Genomic DNA, 15,547 nt, shown 5'->3' with positions numbered 1-15,547 from the left:
TCCCCCATACCTGCCTCCTCTCCTCATGGATTTTGCACATTCCCTTCCCTCTGCCTCAGAAGTGATTCTCCAACCCTTGCACATGTACAAACACACATTTTTACCCAGCCATTGTGTGCATATCCTTTAATGTCTCAGCCTAAATGTCACTTCCTCAAACTTTCCTGATACCCTATCTAAATTAGGTCTTCCTGTTTTACTTGCCCTTGCTTTTCCTTTACAATAATTATCACCATTATAATCCTAATTTACCGGTACGATAACCTTCTCATCTTGCAAAATTAAGGGTAAATAGTTACTTTTCTCTGAACTCCAAAGATAGTAGTAAAAGATGTAATAAAGGCCTACGTAGCCAATATATATTCATATTTGGATATTCTCATGCATTCCTCCTTCCTTTCCCTCACTCCTCTTTCCCCTCACCCTTGCCTTTCACTCTCCTTCCCTTCTATTCCCTTAAAAAGCATTTTCTCCAGGTTATAAATAAAAGCTTCATGGTGCCTGAATCTTAGAGAACTGCGTGGAAGGGTTTTCCATGACTCATTGGTCCACACTCACAGTTGATTTCCTGCCCAGTTGTTCATTAGCTATTTCCAGTGATTCAGGAACACCATAGCTCCAAACTCTAATAGTAAATGTTAGCCTAGAGATCAGGACTCTGTAAAAATATACTAGACTCTCCAAAGAAGGTGTACAAGCAACAAATTATTTCTCTCCCGTTCTTTGAATATTGGGAAGTACTGGGATGAGAGTGGCCTATGTCACCCTGGGTCCAGCCCTCTTGTGTTAGAAGAACCTTGTTTTAACAAAACAGCAAGTATGAGTCTTCATGATGTAAGTCCCTAAAAATGGAGCTTTTGAAAGGTGTCCTGCTCTGGTATCTTGGCCGGTTGAAAGCTTGTTGTTCGGTAGGTCATTTGAGGATTCCCCAGCTTCTCTTTAGTTTCAGCTATTGCTGCTAATCAGGAATGTAAATCTATTGTATCATCCATACTCATCGTCCAAACCCTGCCGTATCCCATACCTTCCACAGAGGCCTGAGCCTTGTAGGCACAGGTACAAGGAAGATTCTATTAGCCACCCCCTAGGTGTGGTTTCAGATAAGCATCATATATTTGAACAAGCAGAGTATTGACATGACATTTTGGCCCACTGGACACTTTCATCCGGGCATGGTTAAGCTTATAGCTACTAAGCCACACACTCTCTCTCAGAGAGTAGCAAGGAGTGGTTATCATTAACTCACAAGAATTGGGTGAAGCACTCCAGGGATATTTCAGCCGCACTCCTATGAAATCCCACTGGTCTTTCGTCACATGCACTTTGGTTCGTCACTGTTGGTTGCCTACTTCATAGGACCCCTTTGAAGTTTTGTCAGAGACTCTACTGAGCTGTCTCACAGTGTGGACATGCTTTGGGTGCTATGGAGCCTCTTCTCACAGGGCACTTCCTTACCTTGAACTTATCTGTTGAGCAACTTGAAAGGCAGTTTTGTGCTGAGTGGTACATTCACTTGTCTTACTGTCCAAACAGAATTATAGTAAAAGCTTTGCAGCCTCTCCAGCAGAATTCTCACCCTTGGGAGGGCAGGTGGGGGCCTGAGCTAGGTTTTAGCTTGGTCAGTCAAGCAAAAGGTATCATTTAGCAGGAATGTTGAATATTCTACCTGTGAAAAAAATTAATTTAATTTTCATAATTTGTGTAGTTCAGAGGTTCCACGTGTTGGTGTTTTTTTCAGTTTCTTGCCCAAGATATGGATTTGCTAGTTACAGATTATAAAACTCAATCCATAGCAGTATAGAAAATTTGAAATTGCAGAGAGAGTAATATTGAAATCATTTACAACACTTAAAGCTAAGTAAGCGAAACGACATATGAAAATCTAACTCATGATACACTAAAATACCATCTAGCTCCCCCTTTAGCTTTCTTTCTCTCTGTCTGTTATAACTTTCTCTTAAGGACAATATCACACCTCTTACATAGAGGCACACACTAACTTAAAGTGCTGGGGCAGATAAGTAAAGGATTTTATTTTATTTTTTATTTTTTTTTACTTAAGTCTTCTCTAGCTTTCTCTGGCCAAGTAAAGAAAGTAATTTTTCACACCAGCTAGGAAATTAATTGAGCAGCATCAACATGCTTTGTTTGAGTTTAACCCAAGAATAGAACTAACAATTTGTGTGGTTAATTTCCGCCAAGCATTGTGCAAGGTATACTCTGTGCCAGCGGTTCTCAACCTGTGGGTCACGACCCCTTTGGCGGTCGAACGACCCTTTCACAGGGGTCACCTAAGACCATCCTGCATATCAGATATTTACATTATTATTCATAACAGTAGCAACATTACAGTTATGAAGTAGCAACGAAAATAATTTTATGGTTGGGTCACAACATGAGAAACTGTATTTAAAGGGCCAGAAGGTTGAGAACCACTGCTCTATGCATTTTATTAACTCTAATTGTCATAGCAACCCTGTGACATATACATGACTATCCTTATTTTTCATAGATGAAGTAACTGGCTTGAAGAGGTTACACAAATTGCCCAGTATCACACACATATCATATTGTGTTAAACCTAGCCAGGATTAAACCAAACCCAGACTGACCTCACAAATCTGATAATATACCCACAGAAGATTGAGAGTTATTATAGCCAATATATGAAACAATAAATGTTTTAAGTGTGGATGAACATTTTGAAAGCACAAAAAGTAATGGAATGTATCTTTGTTCTAAACTTAAGATTCTGCCATTAAAATGGACGACTCAGGCAGTTAATAGTTTTTCAAAAATAAAAGTCTTACAGGGAGTATTTAAAAATAAAAGTGAAGTCTAATCATCTAAAATGTAATTGTTTTAGGCCTACGTGCATTACTGAGCAAGAAAAAAATATCCCAAAACATCAAATATTTAACATTAAGCACCCTGAGAGAGTTCTGAGTAAGAAGGAAGAAAGTGAGACACTGAATTAATTATCTACTGGTGTTTAATCATTCAGGCATTTTTTTTTATTGATTCAAATTATGGTAAAGCTAAGGGAGTGAGGCATAATTTTCCAGGAATCCTTCTACCTTTTTTTTTCTTTACTCTCTCCAGACCCAGAGACATCTTCACATTTTCCTGGGCCCAGCATTGCAGCCCAGATTTCCATAATGAACCAGAGTGTTAGGATCTCACTTGTCTCCAGAGAGGAGAGGAATAGATAGCCCAGGAAAAGACCACAAATGTACCCCGAAAGTAGGGTCTGTGTTCACTTCTTAATGTATTAGAGATCTTACGAGTGATATAGCACCATCATCAAAATCAGTTCCATAAACGAAGGGTTTTAACGGAATGGTCTGTTAACTCTTGTCCTTTGGCAAAGGCGCTCAGCTTCCTTAATTCTACAAACATGTGCAGAATGGACTTGGACTCCATGATCCTCAAGTTCCCCACAGAACTAGTTGGCTCTTCTTTCTGCTGTGTGTACTGGTTCAGGAAGTTTTCTACTTTGGTCTTTTGAAGTATTTCAGGTGATCTTTTGGTTTCTGTCAGTGGTAGTTTTCTTTAGTGGCATAAAGGGCTATTTTTCACATTTCAATGCTCTACCTAAGACCTGATCAGGAAGGGGGTTGATGGAGATAAAAGGGGGGACATCTATAATACTTTCAACAATAAAGATAAATTTTTGAAAATAAATAAATGCATAAAAATAAGTAAATAAGCCCTGGCTGGTTTGGCTTAGTGGTTGAGTGTCACCTTTGATCCAGGAGATGACAGTTCAGATTCCCAGTCAGGGCACATGCCTGGGTTGCGAGCTCGATCCCTAGTAGGGGCGTGCAGGAGGCAGCCGATCAATGATTCTCATCACTGATGTTTCAGTCTCTCTCTCCCTCTCCCTTCTTCTCTGAAATCAATAAAAATATATTTTTTTAAAAAGTAAATAAAACCTAGTCAAAAAATAGATGCCTATAGAAGACCTATCTAACCAAACAGGTGAAAATAGGATGTTCAAAGGGTGTTTTCGAAGGCAAGTGGGCTCCCCAGAGATGGTCTTCTCCAAAGTTGGGAGCATGCCACAATCACTGCATCCCAGCATTATGTCCCTGTGCCACTCTCCAAGGTTGGAATCCCTCAGGACGTTCTTTACCAAGCTCTGTTGGAACATCTCTAACAATAGACCACTCTGGCCAACCAAGCCTACAGCCCAAAGCAGGAGCCCTCCGCCTCACTGCATTTAAAATGCCCGGGCCTGTCCCAGAGGGCTGTTGCATAACTCACAGTAAAAATGTAAGGCGTATAATCACTTACCCTATTAAATAATAATTTCTAAATATCCTCCCATCCTTCCAACCTGTCAAAACTTTTTTAGATCCTGATTTTTGACATCCAACATCCAATTTATTTTCTATCCCTTCCAGCTATATGTCAAAATTTCCAATTACAAATTTCATATGTTTTGCCGAAACCGGTTTGGCTCAGTGGATAGAGCGTCGGCCTGCGGACTGAAAGGTCCCAGGTTCGATTCCGGTCAAGGGCATGTACCTGGGTTGCGGGCACATCCCAGTGGGAGTGTGCAGGAGGCAGCTAATCGATGTTTCTCTCTCATCGATGTTTCTAGCTCTCTATCTCTCTCCCTTCCTCTCTGTCAAAAATCAATAAAATATATTTTAAAAAAAAATTTCATATGTTTTATGATTAACACATGAGTATTTATTGAGGACCCACAAATTCAAGACAGTGGACTGTGTGCTTATTACTCCTGTCCAATGCTCAGTGGTCACATTGGCCCAAGCTTGGGGTGCGGGGAAAGGGCCTCTGGTCAGACCACCTTTGCTTCTTTATTGCCAGGGCATCGGTGATTTTAATACCTAGTGGTCAAGTTGTTTTTCCTTTTTTACCTAGCCATGTCTTTAGGCCTGTACATTTGCCCAGTGTTTTTTGTTTTTGTTTTGTTTTGTTTTATTTTCTGTGAAAATCAAGGTCAGTCAGTAATATAGATGCTTTAAATATTTCTAAGTATATTTTTGGCAACTTACAAGTAAATTGCTTTTAGGATATTGGCCTGGTTGCTATCTGTTTGTCTTATTTCAGATCTGGATGCTTGAGAACCAGGGTCCTTTTTTTCTTTTTAACCGTAAACATAAAGCCTCGTCTAGCACAGGATTCCAGAGAGAGTCTGCATTTGCTGCTGAGTCCTGGCCGCTTGCTGACGGACATCTCCTCCCGTCTCGGGAGGTTAGAACCCTGAGCAGGAAGAACTCTTTTCCAGGCTGGCAGACACTTCCTCCTGCTTTAGTTTCTCTGCCTCAGCAGAATCTGATGGAGATTCATTCTCTTTTCTGTGTGGATCACTTATCCAGCTCAGAAAAACCTGACAGGGACTATTTTTAGAGTGAGGAGGAATCAGACTTTCTGGAGAGTGATGATATGAATATGATGATTATGCAGTAGCCCTGTGTATATGCCAAATCTTTTAATAGTCAGGGCAAAGGATTGTTTACTCTGTGGCCAATGTATCTATTTCCCCATTGATATGGATCGCTTAAATGCCAGATTCATTGGACTGTTTACAGTTTTTAAAGCAAATGGGACATAAATTTTGGGAGTTTTCTGGAAGCTTGCTTCTGGTAGACCGAGTTATGCCCTTTTTAAAAGTGTTCCCATTCGTGCTGACAGTGGTAGTGGAAGCTTCCCCAGCTTGTGTGGTGAGGGACACGCGTTGTCTACAGAGTGTATCCCGAGTCACCATGTCGGAGCTCAGACACTTCTTCAAAAAATGTTGTGACTGGACTTATTTTATTCTCTCTTTTACAAGTTTAAAATTTAAGAACAAGAACCCTAAAATTTTAAGTTGGAGAACTTTTATTAGTATTCTGCAAAACATGTTTAAATATCTATAAATACTACGTCGGTCTATCAGATTTAATAGTGAAACCTCCCATGTAAATCCTGTCACAATTATTTCATAGATGTCTTTAGCCAGGGGCCAAAACTCCTTCACTTACTGAGTTAGTGGGTTCTAGTTTTCTCTGAACTGATACACAGTAAAACATCACTCTGCAAAGGGCCAGGGGAAGCCAGTGCCATCTTGAAGAACAACAAAACCAGAGCACTTACAGGACCAGATGTCAAGATCTCGTAAAAAGTCATAAGAACAACATAGATTGACCAATAGAACAGGACAGTGTCCAGAAACAGAACTATCTATAATAATAAAAGTGTAATAAGCTAATTAGAACAGACAGCCGAATGACCTTCTGGACATCATTCCAGACGTCCTTCCAGACGAAGCCACAACAGCGGGGGCCAAGGCAGAGGCGGTTAGGGGCAATCAGCCAGGCAGGTGAGCAATTAGGGGTGATCAGGCAGGCAGGCAGAGTGGTTAGGAGCGATCAGGCAGGCAGGCAGAGTGGTTAGGGGCGATCAGGCAGGCAGGCAGAGTGGTTAGGGGTGATGTGGCAAGAAGGCAGGCGAGCGGTTAGGAGCCAGTGGTCCCGGATTGCGAGAGGGTACAGGCTGGGCTGAGGGACCCCTCCCACTCCCGTGCATGAATTTAGTGCACCAGGCCTCTGGTACATATATAGCCATCTAGTTTATGACCGGTGATAATAAATGGAGTGAGGAAAGAATGGTCTTTTCAAAAACTGATGATAGGTCAGTTATATTCATGTGGATAAAATATATTGTGACCCTACTCCACACCAGACATAGAAACCAATTCAGACAGGCTACTGATATAAATGTGAATATTAGATAATCAGGCCTATTGGAAAAGCATAGGAGAACGTCATCATGACTTTATAGTATGAAAAGATTTCTTAAACAGAACATATAAACTACTAACATAAAAAAATAACAATTAAGAACTTCTCTTTAGCAAAAGAGATCATTAAGAGTCTGAAATGGTAAGCCACACAGGGGCTTGAAAATATATTTTCAAACTATATATCCAATAAAGAACTCATCAAATGTTTGTTAATTCCCACCAATCAATAAGCCAAATAACCTAATAGAAAGTTAGGGGAGAGGAGGTAGGAGGAAAGACTTCAACAGATACTTTATAAAAGGATATCCTAATGACTAATAAGCAATGAAAGATTGCTCAACACCTTAGTCAGGGGAATGCAAATTGAAACCACAATGTGATGCCACTGCATACCCACCTGAGTGCCACAATGGGAACGACTGCAAGAGGTGACAAACGTGTAGAGCAGCTGAAACTCCTTTCCTGCTGGTGAGAAGGTAAATCCATACAACTCTTTTGGGAAACTCTGACAGTATTTACTTAAGCTGAATATATTCATAGCCTACAACCCTACAGTGCCACTCCTGGTCATGACTCCCACAGAAATGCATACCTGTGCTTTTTAAAGGATAACCTAAAACATTCATAGCAACAATAGTTGTCTTAGCCAGAAACCAGAAAACACCAAAGTAGTAGAATGGATAAATTATAGCACATTCACTCACTGGAATATTATATAGCAACTAGAGGCCCAATGCACGAAATTTGTGCAAGAGTAGGCCTTCCTTCCCCAGCTGCCGGCACCAGCTTCCCTCTGGCACCCGGAACCTGGGCTTCCCTCGCGGACCCATCTTTGTCCGGAAGGTCGTCCAGAAGGACATCTGGTCTAATTAGTATATTATGCTTTTATTATTATAGATGAGAATGCATGATCTAAAACTACTCCAACCATATGCATGAATCTCATGAACATAATATTGAGCAAAAGTAGCCAGATATAGAAGAGTATAAACTGAGTCTGTTTTTTTTAAAAAGCATAAGAGTAAACAATAGTAACCTATGCTGTTAGAAGTTACCTGTGGGACAGGGGAGTGATTTAAAGGAGTATATGGTGGGGGGGACTCTTTGATGCTGGTGGTGTTTTATTTCTAGATCAGGGTGTGGTTACACTGATGTGTTCAGTTTATGAAAATTTAACAACTGCAAACTTATGATTTATGTATTTCTCTAAATGTTTCTTTTACTTCAATAAATTTTTAAAAACACACTGTAACCCAATAAGCAGGCTACCAAAAAAATCTGTCATGTAAAATGGGTGGGGAGAGCATGAAGGAATTGAAGATATTCCAAACTTAACTAAATGACTAGGGTGAGCCTGATTAGGAGAATGAAAGTTAATCACCAATCATGCTTTAGCCAAGTTCAAGTTGACATGGGACTTATTTTTGAGTGCTCCTTGCTTTGGACTCTTCCTGCAATAATTAACTGTTCAAGTTGTCTCCTTTAACTCCCACAGAAAACTTAGGACTTAAGATAAAGCTCACTTGAACATGGAAGGTATACTTTTTGTTATACTGGAATATTTCCCAAGTAGTATATGTCAATAGATTAAAATAAATTGGCTTTTTTTTAAAGTTAACAAAAATTTTATTAAAGTTAGCTCATCTGAAAAGCGTTGAAATTATTAGTAGCATTGTATGAACAGACTATCACTAATAAAAATACTTTTAACTAACGGATAAGTTGAAAAGCGCCCCGAATGGTACTTTACATTTGCAGGAATATAAGGCAGGGAAAGCTAACATGACCACACACAGTCTTTCTGCCACCCTCTGGGAGGTTCTAATCAAGCCTGTACTCTGATTGAAATGCAGGGCTCAGGGTGGTAAAACTGATTAACAAAATAAAAATCCAGTGTGTTTCCCCTGCAAACAGCCATCAGCATATCCTATGTAATTATGTAGCCTATAAATCAACACAGCATGCAAGGGCTTCAGTGTGGTGCAAATATCTTAATGACCAAGACATCTTTAACCATGAAGAATTTATATCTGCATGATCCATTTTTCTCAACCATGCTTCACTTCAGCAGGAGTAACTAATCTTCTGTCAGGGGATGGGTTCTTAATGATTTCTTCCTCATGTTTCTTCTGTTTATTTTTCTCATTTTGACACACTCCATTTTTTTCTTTCGCACTTTCTTAAATCAGAGAGCCCCATCCATCCACCATGTCTGCTTGCTTTTTCTTTTCCTGTGCATCTCGTTAGACATCTTGGAATAAAGCCAGGGCTTTTGGACTCCTGCTTTTCCTAAGGCCCTCTGAGGATGAAATTGGGTGGCAGCTAGGGAAATAGTTAATACCAAGGCAGCATGAGCGTCTTGATGTTATTGTGGGGAGACATTTATTATGGAAAGCAATTGCCAGAGAAGGCTAATGATCACTAAACGTTAACATTTGTAGATCCCCTTCTGTGATGCACAAAGGAACTGCCTCATGGGTAATGCTGGAAAGCCATACTTGCTAAAATAGTTTGTTGTTTTCCTAGGGCCCATGAAAATAGAGGCAGCTGAGAGATATTAAGAGCAAATTCTATCTCACTAATACACTCATCCCAGCCACCATGCTCAGCCTACTCAGATCCCCGTAGGTCTCACTGTCACTGCCATTTCCTTGTCATGTACTGTAGATATTTGGTAATAACGATTGCTGTTCTACAGGCAGTCCTTATGGACAGGGAGCTTCCACCCCCTTCTGTGGATCTTTTGCCATACTTGAGTAATTTTCCTAGGAACCTGGAGATCACATCCTATTAGATAACCCAGTATCCTATATAATAAAGAGGTAATATGCAAATTGACCCTCACAAGATAGCTGCCTATGACCAGGCCGGCAGGGGGTTAGTGAGGGACGACCAAACAACTGAACAGCAGGTTGTGTGGGGCGACCAGGCCAGCAGGGGGGTTAGTGAGGGACGATCAAACGACTGAACAGCAGGCTGCATGGGGTGACCAGGCCAGCAGGGAGGGAGGGGGCAGTTGGGGGTGACCTGGCCAGCAGTGGGGGGCAGTTGGGGGTGACCAGGCTGGCAGGAGGGGGCAGTTAGGGGCGATCAGGCCAGCAGGGGGGGAAGTTGGGGGTGACCCAGCTGGCGGGGTGGGGGCAGTTAGGGGCAACCAGGCCAGCAGGGAGGGGGCAGTTGGGGGTGACTTGGCCAGCAGTGGGAGGCAGTTAGGGGTGGCAGGGGGAGCAGGTAGGGGTGATCAGGCCAGCAGGGGGTGCAGTTAGGGGTGACCAGGCAGGCAGGCAGGTCAGAGATTAGGAGCCAGCGGCCCAGAATTGTGAGAGGGATGTCCCAGATTGGAGAGGGTGCAGGCTGGGCTGAGGGACCCGCCCCCCCCCCCCCCCCGGAAAATTCAGGCACAGCCTCTAGTTTTCTATAAGTATGCTGACCTTACTAGATTAAAGATTTCATTGGGGCAGAGGTGCAGTGGAGAGTAAATTGCAAACATTTGGTGTCTTCAGTTTTTTTTAAAAAAAGTAACTAGAAACTTCATGAGGTTCAACAGAATAAGTGTCCATCGTGAAATCCAGGAGTCTACCCTGTTCCATCACCTTCTCTGCAAGGTATCCCCAGGGGTTACTAGAAGGGAGGGATAGTAACATTTTCATCTGTGAGTCCCCAGCATCTTCTGATGTTCCTGGTATATAGTTAGCACTCAATAATAGTATATTTTAAATTCATGTTGCAGGAATGATGAATTAGTAAGCCCTGTTCTGTGGGAATGTGAGGTGGGTGCTCTTCTCTTTTTGCCAGAACATGGGCTTCTCCAGCCTCCTGATAGTACATTAACTCTGCTGCTGATTTAGCTGATGTCCATAGCTTTTGGAGGTGGTCTCAGTCGTGTATATAAATTGCGAGCATACCAGGGTCTCATCACAGGGGACCATCTTACATTGTCTAATGCCCAGCTTCTGTTGGAAAACTAAATGAGGGGAAAGACAGGTATCTAGGAAAGATCCCCAGAGAGACATCCGGTCTGTCCACCCTAGGATCTGTCTTTAGATCAAACCATCACATTAGCTTTTCCATTATAGAGACATCATCATTCATTTGCTTTTTAACTTTATGCCTCAACCTTGATGAAGGCATAGCCATTGGAAACCACCTCTGCATCCTATTATAAAAACGTGTGGAGGGCATTGCCCATTTGTCAGTGAGCAGCATTTACTATATATAAAACCCGGGGGAGAGATATCTTTTAGGATTCTCTGCCTGAAGAATCGTTATTTCCATCGTAGGGACAGACTTTCTCCTTTCCAGCAGTGACAACTGTATATCTGACCATGTTTCCTTGATTGTCCTGGTTTCCAGAGGTTCAGAATCATATTTTATTTAATTGAAGCAAAATCCACATAACATAGTTAACCACTTTTTAAAGTGTATAGTTCAGTAGCATGTTGTACATTCACAATGTGGTGCAGCCATCACCTCTGTGTAGTTACAAAACTTAAGCAGTCACTCTGTCCCCACCCCCTGGCAATTTCTAATCTACTTTCTGTCTCTGTGGGTTTACCTATATAGTTCAGCTATTTTTTAAATTCTCTATTAACCAGTGTGGGCAAGGCATCTGTAGTCGCTTTTTCTTCTTCCTTAGTATTTCCTTATATTGCATATTTTGTTTAAAGCAAGCAGCCTCCAGACGTTTGTGGAAAGAAGCTGAATGGAGACATATACAAATAAGGACATTCTTCTTTTTACCTCCAGAGCCACTCACCGCCCTTCTCCTTGCTGCTCTGTGTCATGCCCTGTTGCCCTGCATGATAGGCTCTCATGCCTCTGGCTCCTTCTGGGTTTAGCTAATAGTGAATCATGGCAGGAGGTCAGAGGGAGGGAGAACAGTGACAGAGGTTGTTTTTCCCTGGCTTCCTCCCTGTAGATTCACTGGGGCTGGCTGCATTCTTTGATGGAAGGTCCCAGCTCCTGTCAGGTAGCCCTGTCCACAAATATCCTCTCCAAATCTTGGTTCCACTAACAGTTCTATCCTTTGCTTCTTCGGGTCTAGTGAGGCATGAGGTCTAATGAGGCACGGTGCCCTATTGCTTCTGGCCCTAGAGTATTCCCTGTGGTTTCCCTACAACCTTATCACATCTTTCTAAATAGCCCCTTATGACACTCTCCTCAAATTATCCTAATTTGAGTACCATCTGTTTCTGGCTAGGACTGAAATAAGCACCTTCTACTCTGTGGTTCTGTTCAGCTGTCAGTCATCATGGTTTGCTTAGAGTCCTCTATAGTAAGGCCAGTCTGGCAGATTCTCCTAGGGCCAGATAGCGTCCTCTCCCAGGCACCCAGTGAATTCACATCTCTTCATGGCCTTGAGGTGAAGGGTATTTGTCTATTTCTTGGGTGATTAAGCAATCTCTGGAGATATGGTGTCAGGAACCTGCCCTTCCTCTATGTTGTGGCTCCATGCCCCTGTCTTCATGGCTGAATGTGGCTCACAAGTTCTGGGCACACATGGCAACAGCAAGAAGTAGGAAATGAGGAAGAGGCAGACACAACCACTTTTTCAGAGCACATCCAAAATGGGTCACATCTCTCTTCCACCCACTTCCCATTGGCTGGAACTTAGTCACAGGGCTGCACCTCGCTGCAAAGGAGTCTGGGAAATGCTGTCCTTAACTGGAAAGCCATTTGCTCAGCTAACACTTAGGAAGCTTATTACTGAAGAAAAAGGGAAGATAGGATACCAAGGAACAATTGTCATTTTCTGTCATTTATAAGAGATTAAGTTAATAAGTAACAGAGAAACTTGATTACTTTCATCTGTTAAGCCAAATAAGTTTATCTTTAGACATGAGCAAACCAGATGGGAGAGCATATGTGATTGCCACCTCACAAACCTACCTATTAAAATTCAACAAGTCTATGGGAAGTCATTTGGGAAATTAGTCCTTCTAAAATTAGCCCTTCTAAAGTTCTATAAATACACATAGAAATAGCCTGGTAGGCCAGAGCCTCCTGTGAGGTTCAATCTGAGCAGGAAGAGAGGTTGCCAGGGGGCATCACGCTCAAAGAAGAGGACAGCAAGCTTCTGGATGGAGCTGGTGACATCAAACCAGGTGCACGTGGGTTGCGGCAGAACTTTGACTATTAGAGTTGAGAGGTAGGCAAGATCAACTACTCTCATCATGGAAGGACAACTAAAACAGGGGCTTCAGGGACTGACCCAAAATCTTTCTGGGGGGCCCCAACTGCCACAGATGAGGAGCAAACCGCTGTTGCATATAGGCACAGGGACCACTCACTATAAACCCCTAGGTGAGGGGAATTCAGACAGCAAGGTGAGCAAGAGCAGAGAGTAGCAGTAGGGTTAGGTTGGGAACAATCTCTGGGAGTTAGTAATAATATAATGGGAAAATTACAGCCATGAACTGCAGGTCCAAAAAGTCCTCTTAACAGACCAAGATTGTTGGCTCCTTCCAGCTATTAGCAATGAGGCTCTGCCCTGGAATTGACAGGAAGAGATATAGGTCCTAATGGTCTCTCAACCATTTTTAGAACTAAATAATTTCTTTTTTTCAATATGTTTTAAGAGAGAGAGGAAAGGAGAGGGAGAGAGAGAGAGAGAAAGAGAAACATCGATGAGAGAGAAACATCCATCGGCTGCCTCCTGCACACCCCCTAAAGGGGATTGAGTCCACAACCCGGGTATGTGTCCTGACCAGGAATCAACCCGGTGACCTCTTGGTTCAGGGACCACACTCATCCAACTGAACCACACCAGCCAGGGAAAATTATTTCTTTTTTTTAGGACTAAATTATTTCAATATCACCAATCATTTGTTGCTGGCATGAATATTCTGTCTTTACCTCATTTAAGAAATATGTTATTGCATCTCAGACTGAAAATGGCTCTCCCCATGGAACTTTCGTCTTCAGGAGTCAGTGCAGACTGCCTGAAACTCAGCAGCAGGAGTACAGACTTCCTGTTTACTATATCTGAGTGGCGCCTTGGTGATAATGACAAAGTTGTATTAATGAAGTCCCAAACACCAGAGCAGTAGGAAATCAGAAAGACAGTCTTGAAAAATGAGATGACTCAAGGCTTGAGGTCATAATATATCAATGATAATCATGTTCTATAAGGCACTTTGAAAATTATAAAATGTTTAATTACACATTGATTTTGGTGTAATAAACACTTGAAAATATACCATTTTATAGGTAAGCAAGCAGACTTGGAAGGTTTTAGTAACTTGTCTAAAGAATCATAACCAAAATATTGTGAAGAGAAGAGTTAAATGCAGATGTTCTAACTCTGTGTCCAGGGCTCTTTCCTGTATGACCCCTGCCTCTTCTGAGCTTTAAGCGATTTCATGAGTTTTCTCATTTGTCCATACGTTCGTTCAACAGCTATTGATTGCACACTCCTCTGTACCCATCACTATCCCAGGCACTGAGGATGCTGTGATAGACCAGGCATAGTCTCTGCCTTCGCAGCAAGCCTACAGTCTGGGGGGAATAGAGGCATATAACCCACACTGCCTTTTATGCCACTGAGGTGTCTGCTACAAGCAGGAATACAGCTGGCTGTGGGCGCACAGAGAAACCATGAATCAGGAGAGGCTCCCCAGAGGAAGTGATGTTTACACTGAGTCCCCAAGGTTCAGTGGGAGCTGAAGGAATGAAGAGTGTTCCAAAACAAAAATAAAGCATGTCTGAAGTCACTCCTGAGGTAGAGGTGACCCTAGATCAGGTCTAGAATAAGGAAAGAACAAATGGATTTACAGATTCAACAGTGCACACATTCCTGCTATGTGGTTAATTAGAGACATCATCCACTTATCTACCCATCTATCCACCCATCCTTCCATCCTCCCTCCCTCCCTCCCTCCCTTCCTTCCTTCCTCCATCCTTCCCTCCCTCTCACTTTCCTGCCCTACCTTCCTTCCTTTCTTCCTGCCATCCAGCCATCCATATTAGGTGCTAAGATGTTTATTGCATGGATTAATTAATTTAAAAATACTTATTGAGAGACCTAGTATGTGCCAGGCACTGTATGCACCAAGTGATGTAGAGGCATAAAGATACATAGATCTTATCCCAGCTGACGTGAAGCTTAGCATGTAATTGAAGAGAGGCCTGTGCCCGTATTACTGAAGACCAGCTGCATAGAACAGGTGTCCTAAGAGATGCCCCAAGAAGTTACCGCTGGCTGTGGGGATGTCATTTAAAGCAAATTTTACGTTTCAGTGATGAAATCGATAAACCAATGTCAGACTGAACATTCTCCATTTGTGTGTGTGTGTGTGTGTGTCTGGTTGCTTATTTGTCTAATTTTGTTTTGTTTTCTGAAATTCGTTCTTTCATAGATTCTGTGGCAACAGCATCCGGGCCATTACTAGTTGAAGTTGCCAAAACTCCTGGTGCCAGCCTTGGGGTTGCCCTTACTACCTCGATGTGCTGTAATAAGCAGGTCATTGTCATAGACAAAATCAAATCTGCAAGCATTGCGGACAGGTGAGTGTCGTAGGAAGCACCAGCTTTTCAAAACTGCCTGTGTGTTAAAACACACACACAAATAGTATATGTATACAGGTTTCTATATGTTATACATGCATATGTGATACATGTACATACACACACATACATGCATACACACACAGTAAAACACAGCTCTCCTGCCAATTTACACAAGTTTCAGCTAGAAAACAAGTTAGTGTACTAGGGCTTAAAAATTCACCTCCCTTATCAGCCACCCCATGATGTAATGTCACCTCCTCCAAATGTTTGGTGTGGCCTTTGAAA

The 15,547-nt window shown here is 42.2% G+C and overlaps 1 protein-coding gene across 2 annotated transcripts in view; it reads left to right on the top strand.

The window, feature by feature from the left end:
• The window catches only part of GRIP1 (glutamate receptor interacting protein 1), a 257,964-nt gene that overhangs the window by 148,083 nt on the left and 94,334 nt on the right, over positions 1–15,547 (top strand). For both annotated transcript variants that reach the window (XM_023761662.1, XM_023761661.1), the window contains exon 8: positions 15,112–15,259. In XM_023761662.1, the coding sequence (XP_023617430.1) occupies positions 15,112–15,259 (148 nt within the window). The remainder of the gene's footprint in view (positions 1–15,111; positions 15,260–15,547) is intronic.

This window comes from Myotis lucifugus, unplaced genomic scaffold (assembly GCF_000147115.1).
Source record: "Myotis lucifugus unplaced genomic scaffold, Myoluc2.0 scaffold_212, whole genome shotgun sequence".
NCBI lineage: Eukaryota > Metazoa > Chordata > Mammalia > Chiroptera > Vespertilionidae > Myotis > Myotis lucifugus.
This window is presented reverse-complemented; position numbering and strand designations above follow the sequence as displayed.